Source organism: Engystomops pustulosus, chromosome 3, assembly GCF_040894005.1.
Source record: "Engystomops pustulosus chromosome 3, aEngPut4.maternal, whole genome shotgun sequence".
Taxonomy (NCBI): Eukaryota; Metazoa; Chordata; class Amphibia; order Anura; family Leptodactylidae; genus Engystomops; species Engystomops pustulosus.
Window position 1 is genome coordinate 66,505,311 of NC_092413.1, and position 21,223 is coordinate 66,526,533.

At 42.8% G+C, this 21,223-nt stretch overlaps 1 protein-coding gene across 3 annotated transcripts in view; it reads left to right on the plus strand.

Moving 5' to 3' along the window:
- The window catches only part of OPRM1 (opioid receptor mu 1), a 158,992-nt gene that overhangs the window by 54,025 nt on the left and 83,744 nt on the right, over nucleotides 1–21,223 (plus strand). Inside the window, exon 2 of one of the 3 annotated variants that reach the window (XM_072140978.1) lies at nucleotides 11,589–11,695. The exons of the other annotated variants lie outside the window; for them this stretch is intronic. Within the exon in view, the coding sequence (XP_071997079.1) occupies nucleotides 11,622–11,695 (74 nt within the window). The 5' untranslated portion in view covers nucleotides 11,589–11,621. The remainder of the gene's footprint in view (nucleotides 1–11,588; nucleotides 11,696–21,223) is intronic. 3 annotated transcript variants of the gene reach the window in all.

Consider the following 21,223-nt stretch of genomic DNA (forward strand, 5'->3'; position numbering starts at 1 on the left):
CCAGCTGCCTCCTTGCTTCACCCACATACTGGTCCATGGGCCATAAGACCACATTTCCGCCTTTATCGGCTTCTTTAATAACAAAACTTGTGTTAGACTTTCGACATGTTTTCATGTTTGTATGGTTCCTCCTTCAACTCGCGAATGTCAGCCAACATGCACTCAAAAAAATCTGTATAGCCGGAAAGAGACATAAGTTGGTAGTGATTTGTGATGGCAGGCGCAATGTGAAATTTGGCCTACCTAATGTTTCTCTGTTCTCATTTTCGCGTAGAAGATCAAGTAAGTCCATAAAAGTTTGTCGGTCCCCCTCCGGCATATTGTCTGCTAATGATAGCTGATAGTACAAAAGTTTAAACGATAACTATAAATCTATAAACGATAAATCTATAAACGATAAATCTAGCCCTGGCCACGGGAGCTTGACTACAGGAAACATTTGGCGCTGATGCACCAACTCTGGCCCTGCCTCTCCGTCTGGCCCCACCACTGCCTCTTCCAACCTGTTCTGTTTTAGGACTCGCCTCCGTCTCAGAAGCACTGTGTTCACCCGGCCTATCAACCCAGCTTGGGTCTGTCACCTCATCATCCTCCGATCCCTCAGTCTGTTCCCCCCTTGGACTTCCTGCCCTGACAACAACTTCACCACTGTCTGACAACCGTGTCTCCTCATCGTCCGACACCTCTTTACACACTTCTTCCACTACGTCAATAATGTCATCATCACCCACAGACTGCGACCGGTGGAAAACCTGGGCATCGGAAAATAGCTCAGCAGGAAACGGACAAGTGGTTTGTGACTGTGGAAAGGGCCCAGAAAACAGTTCCTCAGAGTATGCCAGTTCAAATGCCAAATTTTGCTGGGAGGGGGCAGACTGGGGGGAAGGAGGCTGAGGTGGAGGAGCTGGAGGAGTGCTGATTTCGGTGACATGGGTGGACTGCGTGGAAGACTGACTGGTGGACAAATGGCTAGAAGCATTGTCCGCAATCCACGACATCACCTGTTCGCACTGTTCTGGCCTCAACAGTGCTCTACCACGAGTCCCAGTAACTTGAGACATGATGAACCTAGGGAGTGTAGCTCTGCGGCGTTCCCCTGCTCCCTCATCAGCAGGTGGTGTCTCACCCCTCCCAGGACCATGGCCTCTGACCCCTGCACCCCTCGTCCTCTACCACTAGCCCTCGGGTTAAACTTTTTCCAAATTAAAGTGTAAACTTAAAATTTTTTTTTTTGTGTTTATTTATTTTTATTTATTTATTTATTTAAACAAAACGATGCTATCCTATTGCTATGGCTAGTTTCTAACCTACACTGACAGCACACAACTGGATTTTGTGCTGTGCCTGATGACTTTGAGTTATAAAAAGAAATAAAGGTAAAAAAAAATAAATCAGCAGACTCTGCCTAATTCTAATCAAACCCCTAATAAATTGTCCCACTTCGGTGTTTAAGGTGGATATGTGTGTCAAGCTAAACACAACGTTAGCAAGTCTCCCTGCAAATTCCTCACAATATGGTACTAGCTGCACTACTAATGCCAGCAAGCCCAGCCACAAGCAAACCAAAAAAAGGAAAATATAACGCTATTGTAGGCCTAAGTAAGCCGTTGGGGTTCTCCTATGGCTATTTTCTAGCCTACACTGAAAGCACACTGCTTTGCAAGATGACTTTGAGCTATAAAAAGAAATAAAGGTAAAAAAAAAAAAAAATCAGCAGACTCTGCCTAATTCTAATCAAACTCCTAATAAATTGTCCCACTTCGGTGTTTAAGGTGGATATGCGTGTCACTAAGAGCTAAACACAACGGTCGCAAGTCTCCCAGCAAATATCTCACAATATGGTACTAGCTGCACTACTAATGCCAGCAAGCCCAGCCACAAGCAAACAAAAAAAAGGAAAATATAGCGCTATTGTAGGCCTAAGTAAGCCATTGGGGTTCTCCTATGGCTATTTTCTAGCCTACACTGAAAGCACACTGCTTTGCAAGATGACTTTGAGCTATAAAAAGAAATAAAGGTAAAAAAAATAAATCAGCAGACTCTGCCTAATTCTAATCAAACCGCTAATAAATTGTCCCACTTCGGTGTTTAAGGGGGATATGCGTGTCACTAAGAGCTAAACACAACGGTCGCAAGTCTCCCAGCAAATTCCTCACAATATGGTACTAGCTGCACTACTAATGCCAGCAAGCCCAGCCACAAGCAAACAAAAAAAAGGAAAATATAGCGCTATTGTAGGCCTAAGTAAGCCTTGGGGTTCCCCTATGGCTATTTTCTAGCCTACACTGAAAGCACACTGCTTTGCAAGATGAATTTGAGCTACAAAAAGAAATAAAGGTAAAAAAAAAAAATCAGCAGACTCTGCCTAATTCTAATCAAACCCCTAATAAATTGTCCCACTTTGGTGTTTAAGGTGGATATATGTGTCACTAAGAGCTAAACACAACGGTAGCAAGTCTCCCTGCAAATTACTCACAATATGTACCATATGTACCATACTACTAATGGCAGCAAGCCCAGCCACAGGCAAACCAAAAAAAAGTAAAATAAAACGTTATTGTAGCCCTAAGAAGGGCTGTTGGGTTCTTGTAGAATCACTCCTGCCTAACACTATTCTAATAGAACACCCTAACGCTTTCCCTGACCAGCAGCAGCTCTCTCCCTAGCGGCATCCAGACAGAGGATGATCCGAGCAGCGCGGGCAGGGGCTAGTCTATTCCAGGGTCACCTGATCTGGCCAGCCAACCACTGCTATCGACGTATAAGGGTACCACGTCATGCTGGGTGGAGTGCAGAGTCTCCTGGCTTGTGATTGGCTCTGTTTCTGGCCGCCAAAAATCACAACGGCGGTAGATGCCATTTTCTCGAGCGGGCGAAGTATTCGTCCGAGCAACGACCAGTTTCGAGTACGCTAATGCTCGAACGAGCATCAAGCTCGGACGAATATGTTCGCTCATCTCTAATCACCACCAATGGTCCGACGTTTACAAATTGCTCCAAAAAAACTGGGGCATCTTGAGGAGCGATCCACGGCTGCACTCACATCTCACAGCCAAACCTAGGATGATCGAGAAAAGGGCCAGGAATTTGCGTGACTCACTGGTCCAGAGCCATTTCCAAAGACCCGGTCAGTCATCAGGTAGAGGTCTCAAATTGGTGGGCTCTTACCCTTGTGGGGAATGTACAGTGTGCCCCATGATCCTCAGAGGTAACTCCTTTCAAAACCCGACTAATCAAGAGAAAGTTGTCTTGCGATCATACATCAACTGTCAATCTCGTTGTGTTGTGTACGGATTGATCTGCCCCTGTCTTAAAATTTATGTCGGTCAAACGACACAAGAGCTACAAAAAAGAGTCCAGAAACATGTTTCTACAATTAACAATGCCAAACAGGACATCGCCAATGGCAGACAACTGACTACGGTGGCTAAGCACTTTCATGCCTTCCATCGCAACAACCCAGCCAAACTACAGGTGGTGGGTTTGGAAAGAATCCAGTCTAACATTCGAGGAGGCGACATGGTACTGGCATTGCTACGACAAGAGGCAAGATGGATATTTCGCCTGGGTTCACTGTCCCCATATGGGATAAATGAAGACAAGCTGTTTTCCGGATTCTACAAATAATAAGTTATATGAGCATCCTCTTTTCACATTCTTCTCATTTCACATCTTCCCACTACACAATTTCTTAGTCTCATCTCACCTTTGGCACACTTTGAGTCACCCTATGTAGTGGCTTTTTTAACTTTCATCGTTTTTGTGTCTTTGTGACTCCTTAAATATCACTATTTGTCTTCACTACGTGTCACAGATAACACCACAGTCTTTCACTCCTATCATCACATCTCATCACATATATCGTCACATCATAGGATTCTGCTTACACCTCTGAGCACACTTTTTATACACTCTTCTTTCTTTCCTTTTCTTCCCTTTTCTTCCTTCTTTCTTCTTTCTTATTCCATCTTCTCACCCCCTCCTCCGGGACTCTGTCTGCAACATTATTGTATTCATTGATATTTATTCATTTATATATTGCCTTTTTGTATACCTGTGTACAATACATTACATATTATTTATGTGTTTTGTGTGTGTCTGCCATCTGTTGTGTGTATGTGTGTGTACATGGGCCCATGTGCGTATGTCCGAGTGTGGTGTGTTGGCTTTTATTCTAGTTATAATACATAATCTTTCTAGTACAATTACTGTTATATAATAATAATAATAATAATAATAATAATAATAATAATAATAATAATAAATAGTCTAATCTTTGGGTTTTTTTCTTATGCTTTTTTTCATGTATATATGTAATATAATATCAAATAATCTAATTTTGGGTTTTTTATGCTATTTTCATGTATATATGGTAAATAGATATGTTTTTCAATACATATACAATTGTTCACTTATAATCTTTTAGATGAGCGTCACATATTTACAGTCACTTAAATTTGCATATTCTTCTTCTCCCCTTACTTACCGGCAGTTTTGTTTTTACTCTTCTGCTATGGGAAAGGTATATATTGGAGACATGCAACATTATTTTTGTACACATCACTTTGGCTTCTATCTCTTTTTTACACTACTAGATGCTAGCCATTACACATCTAATGAAATAATAAGTCTCTGGACGCCACTACTTCTGTCATATAACTCTCCAGCTGACAACTCGCGGGCATGCACACTTTATCTGGCGCTGGGCGCCGCCATCTTGCGCACGCATGCGCACTACATCGGGGATGACGCCGAGCGCGATTATACCATCAAGGGGCTCCACACCTGACACTCTAAATCACATTAACTCAGGTATATATATTGGTTTATCTATCTACACCAGTTACCCCTGAGGAAACCACTGTGAGTGGTGATACATGTGGGGCTCTCCCAGCCCCTCCCCTATCTGTCTGGCCTGCCTGGTAACTATCATGTTTATCTACATTGCATTGTTATTTGCTGCGGGGCTGCATAATTGATGGTATTCATCTTCATCTACACTTTTATCATTTTTGCTGGACAGGCTTAGTGTGTGGGACTGGTGTTCTTTTTAGGGGCCTTATCATGTGCCCAAACCTCCCTTGGGTTTAAGTATATAGGATTTTTCTCCTTTTTCGGCTTTTTCTGCTTTTATCGGTTTTTGTTTTGGTGTTTGGTTTGGTATGATGATGTCTTTTGTTGTTTATATTTAATAAAGATTGTTATTTTGGCATAGCACATGGCTATTTTGTATTTCTGCTTAGTTTGCCTTCTTCATGTGCCCGATTTCTTATTACATGTGTAGTTCTTCCTTGTGATTTTGATCCACACCATTCATGTCTATTACTCTGTTATTCCTCCTGTCAGTGCCGTTGTGGAGGTGTAGGAAAAAGATTAAAATTACTCTTACCGGTAAATGGATTTTTCATAACCTACACAATGGCACAGGAATTTCACTTTTTGTATAATGGAAAAGTTTGTTTCTTCTTATGTTCTTAATTTTTCTAATAAACTGTGTTTGCTGTTAATGGTATTGTTACGGTACTCTGATATTCCTCAGGTAGCAGAGGAGGGACTTCCTGTTAAAGATTCTGCGTGTTTCCTGTCCCTAGGGGAGGGGAATCAGCGCCGTTGTGTCAGTGTCGTTGTGGAGGTTCAATTCTTTCCTAATTTTAATTTGTACTGACATTGGTCCAACATTTTCAACGTTAATTCACTATAATGCTGATAAGTACAGAAATAGATAAATCATTTGACACGTTTAAGTCTTTGCATCCAAGAGTTGTTCATAGATGCAATTATACTGGAATTGTAAGTTAATGGGATTAATAAAGTTGTCACTTCTCCATGATAATGGCAGATTCACACTGTGCGTTATCATGGATCATGGAAGCTAAAGTGTGATGTGTCACTGGCTAACCACACTGCTGGGGACAGAACTCCCTGCATCATACTGATATAGAAATAATTATTCAAAGTCTACATTATGGTATACACCTTCATACCCTACATACCTTTTTCTTATCTAAAAATAAAAATGGCTGTTTTGTGCTATGGTCATACCCTACTTAAGAGCACTTGACTTACAGACGACCCCTAGTTACAAAAGGTCCTCTGGGTTTTGGTAATTTACTGTACTTTAGCCCTAGGCTACAATAGACAGCTATAACAGTTATCAAATGTGTCTGCAATTAAGATTTATTGTTCATCCTGGTTCTTATGACAACCCAACTTTTTTAAAATCCAGTTGTCACAGAGACCAAAAAATGTTTGCCTGGGATTATAATATTACAGTATACAGTTCCGAGTTACATACAAATTCATCTTAAGAACAAACCTGCCGAACCTGTATGTTATCTGGGGACTGCATGTTCTTTCCTCATTGCTAACTTGGAGATATTGATGAAGTACAGCTAACATAGAGATATTGATGATGATGCCTGAGCAGATAACAAGAGAGATATTAGATACATTTTAAGAGCACTATGATTTATTTGTGATTGTAGGCATTACACATTGCAGCAACAAATAAATGGATAACACTATGTGCCACAGATCACTCATTCTTAGAGGCACCTTAAACTGAACACAAAAGAGCTGTAATTTCCATTTGCTGCCTTGTTTTTTATAGAAAAACAGAAGTGAAGTACCTAGAAAACTACAAGCCATTGTTGTATATTATGATCTTGCTCAATCAGCAGATTAATTTTACTATTAAAAAGAGAAACAATTATGTGACTCAATACCCTGCTGGTGCAAATATAGTTTCATGAAAGAAGGAAGCAGAAACACATACAGTACATTTCATGCCTGTTTCACCCATTTTACAGATGGAGACCATGCTACAGAAATCATATTACACCAGTTTGATACATTTTACAGGGCATAAAAGGAAACTAAAAAAGAGAATTGAAAAGAAGAGATGTAAATGAGTTATTTAAAGCCTGAGTTTCATATACAAAATATGTGTATACATATCAGGCAGTCCTTTGGATTAGTACATTGGATGGATGGATAGAGAAAGAATTAAGAATGCATAGCACCGCCCTGAACATATAAAGTCATTTGCTCACTGTCATAGGATGGTGATTTCTCCACATCGTACAAAAATAAACATAGTTAAAAATAGACAGAACTTGGCAGAAGATTGGAAAAAATGAAAAAAAAAAACAAGTGGTTATATTCCAATGCTACATTCAAGACTTCATAACTGAACCCTTTGTCAAACATTTGCTTGACATGGGGGAGATTAATCAGAAGTGTGTGACAGCAGAACTGTTCTAGTTGCCCACGGCAACCAATCAGATCTCAGCTTTCATTTTATAAACGGCTTTGGGAAAAAAGATGGGTTCTGATTGGTTCCCACTGGCAACTAGAACAGCTCTTCTCTCACACACTCCTGATAAATTTCCCTCATAGTGTTCAGTGTCACGGGTGCTCCCACGAACCATATTACGGGTCTTGGGCTCACCCGTGCCCCTTGGTGCCCGCTGGCGCAGGGCCACTCACCTGTCCCCGTTCCAGATCCCCTAGGGGGGCGCATGATAGCTTTAGGAAATTTAAAGGGCCAGAGCACCGTTAATTGGCACTGCCCATTTTCCCAGAAGGCTATTTAAACCTGCCTCTTCCATCATACCCTGCCGGATTTTCGTGCCTTCATTCCTTGGTGTTATTGAGATTTCCCATTGAGACCCCGGTTCTGTTCCTGATTATGCTCCTCTTCTGCCTGCCCTGACCTATTGCTATATCCACGACTCTGATTCTGTGCTGCCCGTCCTGACCTCCTGCCTGTCCCCGACTACGAGATTGCTTGCCGTTCCGGTATCTCGAACTTAGCTGCCACCACGGACAAGTCATGCCTGTGGAACTACCTGTTGGTACCATGCCACAGCAAGTCTCTGGCTCTGGAGAAGACCGGGTACCACTTATACTCCGGTCCCAGGTGTCGGCTTGTGTCATCATTCGTGGTGGTTCAGAGTATCCACTACCGCTGGGCCTGACATTCAGCCAAAGTATTTATAGGAAGTACTTTGTAAACCATGTATTATATGGTTGTAAAATGAATGTACCATCCTGAAAATACATAAATCTTGTGCAATTTCATTTACATAGATCATATTCTCTATGGTGAAAAATATGAATATGTAAACTTTTTTAGCGCCAGATTAAAAAATATACAAAGCAAGATGCCTGCAATAGCTTCTACCACTTTGCACACCCTGACGGAACTGTACATAAGGTGTTGGTAAGAAGCTGAGCCATGGCAATCACCGAGGGATCCCAGCAGTATGTGAATGCTGGGTTCCCACAGTAACAGGCAGGATCATGATTATTGAGATCCCAGTTGTTTAAACCTGTAGATGCCACGTTCATGGTCATGGGCATGCTTTCGCAAGCCGATGATGTCAGCCCGCCTGCAATCCAGCACATATAAGCAGGCACAGGTATTGGCATCATTCTTCAACACATTACTAAGGTTACCATGGAGTGAGAAAGCCTTGGCACACTCTGCTTCCCTTAGGGATGAATCGGAGCAGCACATGCTCACAATAGGGATAAATGTAAACAGGGGGTAAAAACAATTGTCAGAGTCTCCTGAAAACATCTGAGTTACATCTTCAGCATTACCTAAACATCATGCATCTACTGTTAAAATGCAAAGAAATGGAATATGCCTAAGTGACTGTGGACCTACACTCACTGGCCACTTTATTAGGTACACCATGCTAGTAACGGGTTGGACCCCCTTTTGCCTTCAGAACTGCCTCAATTCTTCGTGGCATGGATTCAACAAGGTGCTGGAAGCAATCCTCAGAGATTTTGGTCCATATTGACATGATGGCATCACACAGTTGCCGCAGATTTGTCGGCTGCACATCCATAATGCGAATTTCCCGTTCCACCACATCCCAAAGATGCTCTATTGGATTGAGATCTGGTGACAGGGGAGGCCACTTGAGTACAGTGAACTCATTGTCATGTTCAAGAAACTAGTCTGAGATGATTCCAGCTTTATCCTGCTGAAAGTAGCCATCAGATGTTGGGTACATTGTGGTCATGGTCAGCAACAATACTCAGGTAGGCTGTGGCATTGCAACGATGCTCAATTGGTACCAAGGGGCCAAAAGAGTGCCAAGAAAATATTCCCCACACCATGACACCACCACCACCAGCCTGAACCGTTGATACAAGGCAGGATGGATCCATGTTTTCATGTTGTTGACGCCAAATTCTGACCCTACCATCCGAATGTCGCAGCAGTCTGAGATGATTCCAGCTTTATCCTGCTGAAAGTAGCCATCAGATGTTGGGTACATTGTGGTCATGGTCAGCAACAATACTCAGGTAGGCTGTGGCATTGCAACGATGCTCAATTGGTACCAAGGGGCCAAAAGAGTGCCAAGAAAATATTCCCCACACCATGACACCACCACCACCAGCCTGAACCGTTGATACAAGGCAGGATGGATCCATGTTTTCATGTTGTTGACGCCAAATTCTGACCCTACCATCCGAATGTCGCAGCAGACCAGGCAACGTTTTTCCAATCTTCTACTGTCCAATTTCGATGAGCTTGTGCAAATTGTAGCCTCAGTTTCCTGTTCTTAGCTGAAAGGAGGGCACCCGGTGTGGTCTTCTGCTGCTGTAGCCCATCTGCCTCAAAGTTCGACGTACTGTGCGTTCAGAGATGCTCTTCTGCCTACCTTGGTTGTAACGGGTGGCGATTTGAGTCACTGTTGCCTTTCTATCAGCTCGAACCAGTCTGCCCATTCTCCTCTGACCTCTGGCATCAACAAGGCATTTCCGCCCACAGAACTGCCGCTCACTGGATGTTTTTTCTTTTTCGGACCATTCTCTGTAAACCCTAGAGATGCTTGTGTGTGAAAATCCGAGTAGATCAGCAGTTTCTGAAATACTCAGACCAATCCTTCTGGCACCAACAACCATGCCACGTTCAAAGGCACTCAAATCACCTTTCTTCCCCATACTGATGCTTGGTTTGAACTGCAGGAGATTGTCTTGACCATGTCTACATGCCTAAATGCACTGAGTTGCCGCCATGTGATTGGCTGATTAGAAATTAAGTGTTAACGAGCAGTTGGACAGGTGTACCTAATAAAGTGGCCGGTGAGTGTATAATTTCATTATAATGAAAAACAGACTTCCCAACCAACATGGGTTCCTTCCCTGCACCATAGGATCATATCCCTGCGTGGGCTGTTCATTCTGCAGATACATGATCAGAAAGGAAGAATTCTCTGATCCAAATAATAACAGAACATACAAAATCAAACAGTACATCAACTTGAAAACAACCAGAGTTATCTACGTAGCACAATGTAGATACCCAAAGATGTATGTTGGGAAAACGGTGTAGGAACTCACATCTGTCCTAACATCTTAGCACTGTACAATTTAATTAAAATACTACACTTTCTAAACATATGAAACTGGCTCACAAGGGGGACCTTGAACAATTAAAGTTTTGGGGCAGGTGCAGGTATGTTTTCAGGAGACTCTGATACCTGTTTTTATCCTCTGTTCATGTTTATCCATATTGTTGAAAGCACCCCTAGAGGAAGCAGAGTCGGCCAACTCTTTCTCTCTCCATGGTAACCTTTGAAATGCATTGCGAGAATGATGCTGCCCACCTGGACTGCTTATATGTGCTGGGTTGCACGCTCCCTGCTTGTACCACTTAAAATAAAGAAAATGGCCCAGATTTAATAAGGGCCGTGCGCTAGTTTTATCTATTCTTTTCAGTGCAAACTGCTTGGAGAAGTGTCTGAGACACATTTCTGCCATATGCAACACTTTGTGGTGCTCCCTGCATTATAGACAGGAAGACAAACTTTTAGTCCAGTGTGCACTACTCTTAGTAAATGTGTAAAAGTGTTTTTGCACGTCCATCCATGTGTCCGTGATTTTATATTTACACTCCTCTACGGACTTTGACTATATGATATGACATTAGTATTGCAGTATATTACACTGAACAAGTGATCATATGATTGGGACAAATTAAGAGAGTTTAAATGTTTTATAAAAACATGATTAAAAAAAGAATTAAAGTCCCCTGATGCCCTATCCCATATAAAAATAAAATACAACATAAAAAGTGAAAATCGCCAAAAAAATTATATAGGGTATTTCCATGTCCTAACAACCCGTAGAACAAAATAAAATTGTCACTGTACCCATATGGAGAACATGATAAAAAATGATGTTCACATTTGACCTCCTAAAACCAGGAAAGTGATCATTTAAAGTAACATTTACCTCAACATGATACAAATAAAACATACAGCTTGTCTAGCAAAAAACAATCCCTTAAACAGCTCTGTAAACAAAATTAAAAAAATGTTAGACATCAAAGCTTACGCATTTCGGTAATTATACCTTATTCATAGCTTCTTATGCGTTTTGGTAATTATACCTTATTCATAGCTTCTGAACTGCAGCTATGAATAAGGTATAATTACCGAAACGCGTAAGCTTTGTTGCTATTTTCTATCTCCATATGCTGTGTTCTACATAAGACTGTTGTTTTTAATGGATTATAAATAAAATCTACAACTTTTACTTGCAAACCGACTCCTGATGTCCAGCTGGAAGCAGTTTTTCTCCTACATTATCTCCGTATGCACCTGTGGTCGAGGTTGTCCATGCTGGAGTGTCCAGAGTTGAACCCATGTGGATTGTTTGAGCAGAGACGGTGAGCTGATCTTACAAGATTTTTTTTTTGTGATATTTGTTAATAAAAATGTTATGCCCATTAATACACGGAGAAGCAAAAGCAAGCAACGTTTTCACAAAATGAGTACTATATTCTGCAAAACAAGTCAACCATAAAAAAGCTATATAGAAAGACAAAAGTGTCATAATAAGTACAAAGTATAATAACTAGACCCAGAGACACAAATATTATTTCAAATGTGCTAGGGTAGTACATTAAGTACTGAAATGGGAGTGAGAATCCAATATATAATTATAGTATTTATTAGCAAGTTCTGTTATTGTAGAGTATACACGGCTCTGAATGGCGAAAGCAAAAGGGCTCATTTATTAACACTGTGTCAGTCTGACTCTTCTTGGGTATTGCCCTAATTGTGGTGACTTATAGAATAAAGATAACATATTATTTTTACGATATGGTAAACGACTGGAACAAAAAGCTAAAAAAGCAAGAGTTATCACAATCTCATCAATTAGCAATTGACTTCCCCTAAATGATGCACCTGAAAAGTGGATCTCATCCTGCAAAAAATAATCCCCCATATGCCCAAATGACAAAAAATGAAACATTTTATAGTCTGTAAAATGTGACAATGCAAATCTTCTCTGAATGGCGCTCCTTCCCTTCCCCTCCTTCCCTGTTGTGTGCCCATACTGCAGTTTACCAACATATACTATATTTGGTATCTGCATACTCGAGACCAATTGGGTATCAAACTTTGTGGAATAAATTGTGACTGTTTAATTTTGGGCCAAAATGAATGTATTGAAAACACCCAAAGGATTAACAAACTTCTTAAAGTTGATTTTTCATAGATTGAAGGGTGTAGTTTCTAAAATGCCATAATTTACAGGGTTTTACTGTAGGTCTCTCAAAGTCACTAAAAGCTAAGCAGCTGCTTCTAAAGACAGGTTTTGGCAATTTTCACAAAAATGATAAAAATTGCACTCTAAATTCCTCCTAACAACCTAGAAAAAAAGAGGCTGCTTAAAAGGACATTTGGGAAATGTTACTTATGAAGTTATTGTGGGTGCTATGACTATCTATCTGAAAAGCAGAAAATTTTGAACTTTGAAAATGAAGAATTTTTAGAAATGTTTGCCAAATTTCCATGTTTTTCAAAGTTAAACACAAAAGATACCATCCAAACTTTTCAACTACTTTGAAGAACAATGTGTGACGAGAAAACAATCTCAAAATACCCTGGATATGTTAGTCTTTCAAAGGTTTAACCCAGTGGCGTAACTACCGCCGTAGCAGCCGTAGCGGTTGCTACGGGGCCCGTGAGGTTAGGGGGCCCGGGGACGCACAGCTGCATGTGCCTAACCCGCCTACTGCATCCCAAACAGCTGAGCCTCCCACACGCCAGCTACACAGAACTTCCATCACAACCGCCCGCACAACGAACCGCCCACTGAACTGCCCGCCCACCACACTTGCCAGCCGCCCACCTTACTTGTTGTCCGCCCGCCCGCCCACCTCACTTGCCGCCCGCCCACCTCACATGGCGTCCGCCCGCCTGCCCACCTCACTTGCCGTCCGCCCACCCACCTCACATGGCGTCTGCCCGCCCACCTCACATGGCGTCCGTCCGCCCACCTCACATGGCGTCCACCCGCCCACCTTACTTGCTGTCCGACCGCCCACTCACGTCACTTGCCGCCTGCCCACCTCCCTTGCCTGCCGCCCGCCCATGACAGTTGACGCCCTCCCACGCGCCCATCGCACTTGACGCCCGTTACGCCCGCCCACCGCACTTGGCGCCAGTTACGCCCGCCCACCGCACTTGCCAACCGCCGCCTGCCGAACTTACCGCACGAACACCAAAGCACTTGATGGCACGCCCCAACAACACCGGCCTGCTGACCCACACACCCGCCACTCTGGACATCAAAAAAGTAAGTGTATATATGTGTGTGTGTATATATATGCTTGTGTATGTGTGTATATATGTGTGTGTGTATATATATGCTTGTGTATGTGTGTATATATATGCTTATGTGTGTGTGTATATATATGCTTGTGTATGTGTGTATATATATGCTTGTGTGTGTATGTATGTATATATATATATGTGTGTGTGTATATATATATATGCTTGTGTGTGTATATATATATATATATATATATGCTTGTCTGCGTGTGATATATATATATATATATATACACAAACACACACAAGCATATATATATATATATACACACACATATAATGCTGTGTGTTTTTGTATATCCTGCTGCATGTATGTGAATGTATGCATTTGCTATATGTGTGTGTACATGCTATATGTGTGTGCATATGCTATATATACTAAATGAATGTGTGTACATGCTGTATGTACTATATGTAAACGCAGTATGTATGTACATGGTGTGTTTATACTGTATGCATAAGTATACATATACATACTATAAGTATATAATGTGTATGTACTATACAATATGTGTGCAAATTTGATGTCTCTAAACTGTATGTGTCCTGTATGAGTTTGTATATACTCAATATATTAGTGTATATATGAGTACATAAATGTGTGCGATATGTGTATAAATGTATGTATGTGGGTGCAAGTATAGAAAAGTGAATGTATGAGTGTAGAACTTTATATGTGTGTAAATATGTGTGTATAAATCTGCATATATCTTTTAAAGGGGAAGGGGGCCCCATGGAGAAATCTGCTATGGGGCCCAGCCACTCCTAGTTACGCCACTGGTTTAACCTATTATAATGAAACAGGGCAGATTTAAAACATCAGGTTTGGTACTAAAGCACTAAAATGGCTTTGTTCCAAAGTGTTTAATTAACATCCCTACACTCTCCAGCAGGCGCATAACAATTGTAGTCCTAGGGCGCCTTCCCACGTGGCGTTTTTCTTGCATTTTTAAAGGCATCCAAAACAAAAGTGAGAGGGGGGTCTGTCAGAAACACATGCATTTCCAACTAAACGCATGCGTTTAATTGCAAACGCATATGCGTACTGGCCAAACCCCCTCACACTTTCGTTTTGGAAGCGTTTAAAGAGGCGAGAAAAACGCCACGTGGTAAGGTGACCATTGGGGGAGCAACAGGCCCTGCAGGGAATAGGGGGCTCATAGCTCTCACATCTACCCTGTGCGATGTCTGTAGGAAGAAGAAGTGGGGCTTATTTACCAAGGGTCCGGGGATCGTCAGATTTTAAAAATTTTCGTGATTTGTGCCGCTGTGACAGTTATTTAACTGGGGATTGTCTTGCACACATTCAGATTGTGGCGCAGCTGTGCTGGCTTTCATGCAACAGAAATTGAGGGGCGGCCGTCGGACAATCCGACTGATTCGGACTGAGCACAGGATTTAAGATTTGAATTGTGTTGCAAGACAATGCACTTGCAAACACCAGGAAGAAGAAGGTGAACTCCGGCAGACCTGAGCGGGGAAGCGACACATGCAGGATATCGGGCGTATGATCTTAGTGAATCGCGGCAGAGTACATTCCATACGGAACATGCAATTTTGGGGTTTGCGACAGGATAGGTAAGTAAATGCGCCCCATTATCTGCACAGTACTCTCGGCAGAAGCAATGATATTGATCTGTGACCGCTGTGACATTGTTAACTCTTTCTTGTATCTCAAGCAGAATCTGCGCCGAGGGGCCAGAAGCTGTCAAAGTTAAAAATGACAGCATCTGCCCCTTATGTGCACTTTAAAATCAGTGCTGTAATACAATACATTTGAAAGCTGTGTTAGAGAAGGAAGTTTATTTTTGCTCAGGAATTAAGTGTCCTAGCTAAGGATGAGTAAGTATACTCGTCCGAGCTTGATGCTCGTTCGAGTATTAGCGTACTCGAAATGGCTCGTTGCTCGGACGAGTATCTTGCCTGCTCGAGATCGAGCAATTACTTAAGGAAACACAGTGAAGAACAGTGAAGAATACAATGAAAACAGTGAACACAGTGAACACAGGATCATTTAAGTGAAGAACACAGTGAAGAACACAGTGACAAACACATTGCAGATGTTTCCGTACATCTGCTAACTTATCCGAAGACATTAGTGCCAAACAGTGTTCTTCACAATAGTATGTGAAGAACAATATGTGTGAAGAACACATTGCAGATGTATGGAAACATCTGCAATACGTTACCTGGGAAATTTTGCTAATCTAACCAGTGGTAGTGTTAGTAATTTAGTATTAGCTGATGTACTACAATCTTAGCAGTATATTTTACAAAATTCTAGTTACCACAAAGGGCCACAATAGGGAGATTCAGGAGTCAGTTAATAGTAGAAAGACAAAAGTGTCATTATCAGTAAAAAGTATAATAACTGGACCCAGATGTACATAGAAACAAGTAAAACAGGCCTACAGATACAATACAATAATGAGTTGTGTAGCTCATATACGTTTAACAAAAAACTTCAATGTGAGTTTTGATACCTAAAACGCAGAGAAGAAACAATTGTGTAAATGCTGTGTATACCAATAGAATATGTATCTATCACAATAGACAGGAGCGATCTCACCCAATGATGGTCAGGGTTTCTGTGTTCCTGGGTCTTGGGATCCAATTCATATGATCCGGCCTTCCAGATAGGGGAGAGTCCAGCCAAACGTTACTATTCTTACCCTATCAAAGGTCACTGACCCTCACCAAACCCGAGAGCTCCTCTCCTGACAAGGACAGTCCACAGCTAGCCCTACGCCAGCTAACAAAATAAATATTCTTATTGCTCAATGCGTTTCCTCTAAGGTAGCAATAGATTCATCAGGGGCTACAGGTAATTGTGCAAGGTATCTAAAGCGAAGGGGAGGCCATTCCCTAACTATAAAGCTGCTGGCACTGGTCCAGTCAGCCTAACTACAGTGTGAGGTCCATGCTGCTTGCTGTCAGTGCCGTGCGCGCCAACTTAGTGTGCGTGCGCCAGATAAAGCAGCTGTTTGTCGCTGCGCACGCTCCGGACCGGAAGTGTGTCATCATTTGCTGATAGTCTGTCCTCTGGAGCAGAAAGACACGCCTCTCATGTGACGTCATCACAGTAGGTGTGTAGAGGTGGATCTCAGATGTTCGTCTTACATCTTACACATAGGTACTCGCACAACCATAAAGACTGTGATTACCTACAAAGGAGGAACAAACAGGGCCGCATCTGCCATGAGGCGAGATGAAAATCTCGCCTCAGGCGGCAGAATGCGGGTCCCTGTAAAGGGCGGCGAAATTTGCCGCTCTAAAGTGGGCGATTCGGGCGTCCATTAACGCCCGAATCGCCCACCAGCTAAATAAATCGCGCCTGTCTCTTTAAGACACAGGCGCGATTTATATGCAGAGCGACGCAGCGCCTTTCCGGCAGCTGCGCGCTCCGTCATGACGTTCATGCGCCTGTGTCACTGTGCAGAGCCGCGGCTCACAGGAAGACCGGAGTGAAGGCCGCGTGAAGACCAGAGCCGCGCCGAGGGAGCAGCTGCCTGCAGGTGAGTATGATTTTATTATTTTTCATGTACTTTAATTAAATGTGGGGAGGTTTCATGTTATACTGGGAGGGGGGGTACTATATAGGGCTAGAAAACGTTTAATACTGGGGGAGGGGGGGACGCTATAGATATCATATGGGGCCATAATTATTTTATACTAGGGGGGGGTGCTATATGTATTATTTGGGGCCATAATTATCTTATACTAGGGGGGGGGGGATGCTATATGTATTATTTGGGGCCATAATTATTTTATACTAGGGGGAGGGGAAGCTATATTTTATTTGGGGATTTGGGGCTATAATTATTTTATACTGGGGGGGATGCTATATATTATATATCACTAAGCTGGGGGCTGTATATGGGATACAGTATATTACTAAGCTGGGGGGATGTATATGGGATACAGTATATTACTAAGCTGGGGGGCTGTATATGGGGTACAGTATATTACTAAGCTGGGGGCTGTATATGGGATACAGTATATTACTAAGCTGGGGGGCTGTATATGGGGTACAGTATATTACTAAGCTGGGGGCTGTATATGGGATACAGTATATTACAAAGCTGGGGGGCTGTATATGGGGTACAGTATATTACTAAGCTGGGGGATGTATATGGGATACAGTATATTACTAAGCTGGGGGGCTGTATATGGGGTACAGTATATTACTAAGCTGGGGGGGCTGTATATGGGATACAGTATATTACTAAGCTGGGGGGATGTATATGGGATACAGTATATTACTAAGCTGGGGGGCTGTATATGGGGTACAGTATATTACTAAGCTGGGGGATGTATATGGGATACAGTATATTACTAAGCTGGGGGGCTGTATATGGGGTACAGTATATTACTAAGCTGGGGGGATGTATATGGGATACAGTATATTACTAAGCTGGGGGGATGTATATGTGGGGCAAGATTTTATTTAAGCTGTAGGGGATCTGTATATGGGAGCTGTATATAATATAATTGGGTGGTGAATAACGAGGCCTTTAAATATATGAGAGCAGGGATATTGAAGGGATGTGTTATATGTGGGGAGAGTGCGGTCAGTTGTGTTGTGAGGGGTATATATTATTTAGGAGCGCAGTGTTGTTATCCAGGAGACTTCATACTGTAAGTGACTGTGGTATTTTTAGGGACGCCGGGTGGAGATGCTGCACGGAGCTGAAGATATCCGGCCGTGAATTCACCTTTGATACGTCATGGATTGGAGAACCTGGAATAAAGTCCTCCTGATGGAAGAGATTGTCATCTATAAGGTACTAGATTCCACTAATGCCTCTCAGATCCTGTAGTCAGTCACACAGTGTCAGGGAGCTGTCTGTAGGGTTGTTAATTGTTAGTAAAGTTTAAGGATTTACTTAACAGGGAGCGGGGGGGGGGGGGCAGCATTTTAATATTCGCCTCAGGCAGCAAATATGCTAGAATCGGCCCTGGGAACAAAACATAGTAGAATTGAACTATGGGGGAGGTTAGGTAAGAAGGGTGGATTATTGGGTATAGTTATGTGATATTCAAGCAGGTAGCTTACACTTAGAAGATAGGGGTGCAAACCCTATAGCAACACTAGGCAATCAGGACTAAAGAAGTTAAATTTAGGGTTCTAGAAACGATGCAAAACTAAGGGACTCATTCAGGCCACCAGGGGACACTGTCTGGAGACGAAAAATCCATCTAACTTTGCATTGTAAGACGGATCTGTCCCAGTCGCCACCTCTTGGGTTGCATGGTACTTTAGTTATACCATGGAATTTAATGGCATTAGTGCGCCATTATTCTCTTGGTTGATATACCTTGCTAATGGGGTATCCGTTTGATTTATTATGTTGCCAATATGGGCACCAATTCTCCTGCGAAACTGTTGTATGGTTTTGCCTTTGTATTCCAGGCCACATTCGCAAATTGCCCTATACATGACACCCTCAGATCTACAGTAGATGAAAGATCTAATCGTAAATGAGTCAACAGTGACGCAAGACATATACTTTTTCATAAGCAGCATAAAGGGGCAGGCCACGCAGACTCCACATTTAAAATTTCCCAGTACCCGAGCCAGCTTACACGAGCTCCTACTTATGGGGAGCGAGAAGCTACTCCGGTACTCCCGCAGACGATTTTATGAATTCGGCAACAAGGCACACACTTTATTAGCAAACCAATTAAGGACACAAACAGCTAATAGTAACCCCTATGGCATTAAAGATGCCGCGGGGACAATTAATTACGACCCGAAGGTAGTGGCCAGTATCTTTGAAGATTATTACAGCACACTGTACTCCCTCCCCCCCACGGTCAACCCTGACTCCCCAGGGGCGATGGAGGGTCTATCTCAATACCTGAATGATTGTAATTTACCCACCCTTTCGGGGGAGGCGTTGGACAGCCTAAACCAAGAAATTACCTCTCAGGAATTGGAGGAGGTGTTGCAAGCCATGCCTACGGGCAAGGCTCGGGGTCCTGACGGGTTCACTTATACCTACTACAAAACTTTTAGTGAAATATTGATACCCCACATGGTCGAGCTGTTCAACGCCTTCCTCGGAGGTACACCTATCTCACCCTCTATGTTATGCTCCTATATCACAGTACTCCCCAAGCCCGGTAAAGATCCTTTGTCATGCGCGAGTTACCGCCCCATAGCCCTACTTAACACAGACCTAAAAGTCTTCACTAAACTACTAGCTGACAGACTGAGCCAGTGGCTCCCACACTTGGTTCATAAGGACCAAGTCGGGTTTACTAGATACCGCCAGGCGGGGGACAACACACGAAGGGCTGCAGATCTACTGGAAGTTGTCCGACACCAAGATACGTCAGCGCTTTTTCTCAGCCTAGACGCTGAGAAAGCGTTCAATAGACTGGACTGGACCTTCATGTTCACCACCTTACAACGGTTCGGATTTACAGGCCCCTTCCTGCAAGCTTTAAGGCTCTTGTACTCTACCCCCACGGCGTTGGTTCGTCTTCCCCATGCACATTCACCCTTTTTCCCCATTAAAAACGGCACGCGTCAGGGTTGCCCACTCTCCCCGCTGTTGTATGTCCTTAGCATCGAACCCCTAGCAGCGTACATTAGGGCTAATCCAGATATTGGAGGTATCAAGGTCCGCAACACCCAATTTAAAATCTCTCTATTCGCGGATGATGTCCTGCTCACTCTTGCCAACCCCCCTAAACCCTGGATAGAGGCCAAGTTATTCCAGATTAAGGACTATACGGACGCTCACACCAGACGGATTCTTCCCTTCGCCACCTTGGTAGAGCGGTTTCCGACTCTTGCAGGGGGCCTCTTTCAGTACGGACAAATTAAACATTATATATCATCTCATATGGGTCCGGGGGAAATCCCACGCCCATCTCCATTTGAGCTTATCTGTGCTTCTTCCAAGGGTTTAATTTCCAACATCTACAGCATTTTAAACTCTCCGGTGGGACCCACGCAGCCAACACATAAGTATATGGTGAAATGGGAAACATGGTTGAATAGGAAATTTTCTATGGAACAATGGCAGATTATCTGGTCGAACGCTAAAAAGGCCTCCATAAACTCTCTTTATAAAGAGAACCAAGTGAAACTACTCATGCTTTGGTACCATACCCCTGAACTGCTACACAGGCTTAACCCACTTATCTCAAGTACCTGCTGGCGATGTGACAGGGAGGTGGGTTCTGTATACCACATTTTCTGGTCATGCCCAGTTATAGTAAACTACTGGACTATGATTGAAAACCTCTTGCGGGATATCCTGGGAACTAGTGTCCCCTTAGATCCAACAGTATATTTACTGAATTTACCTCCCACTAACATCAAAGGTCCAAAAGCCAGGCTGCTCCTTCCTTTTGGAAAAGAACGGCTCCACCCTCTTCGACAGATCTGTATGCCCGTATCAAGGATATGAGGTCAATGGAACAACTGACTGCTCAATTGAACAACAAATTGGATCGATTTGAATCAGTTTGGTCTCCATGGGACATTCACTGTATGACTGATAGTCAAGGCTCATAGGCCGTCTGCTCTGACTTCTCCACATGATCTCCTAAATGTGTGT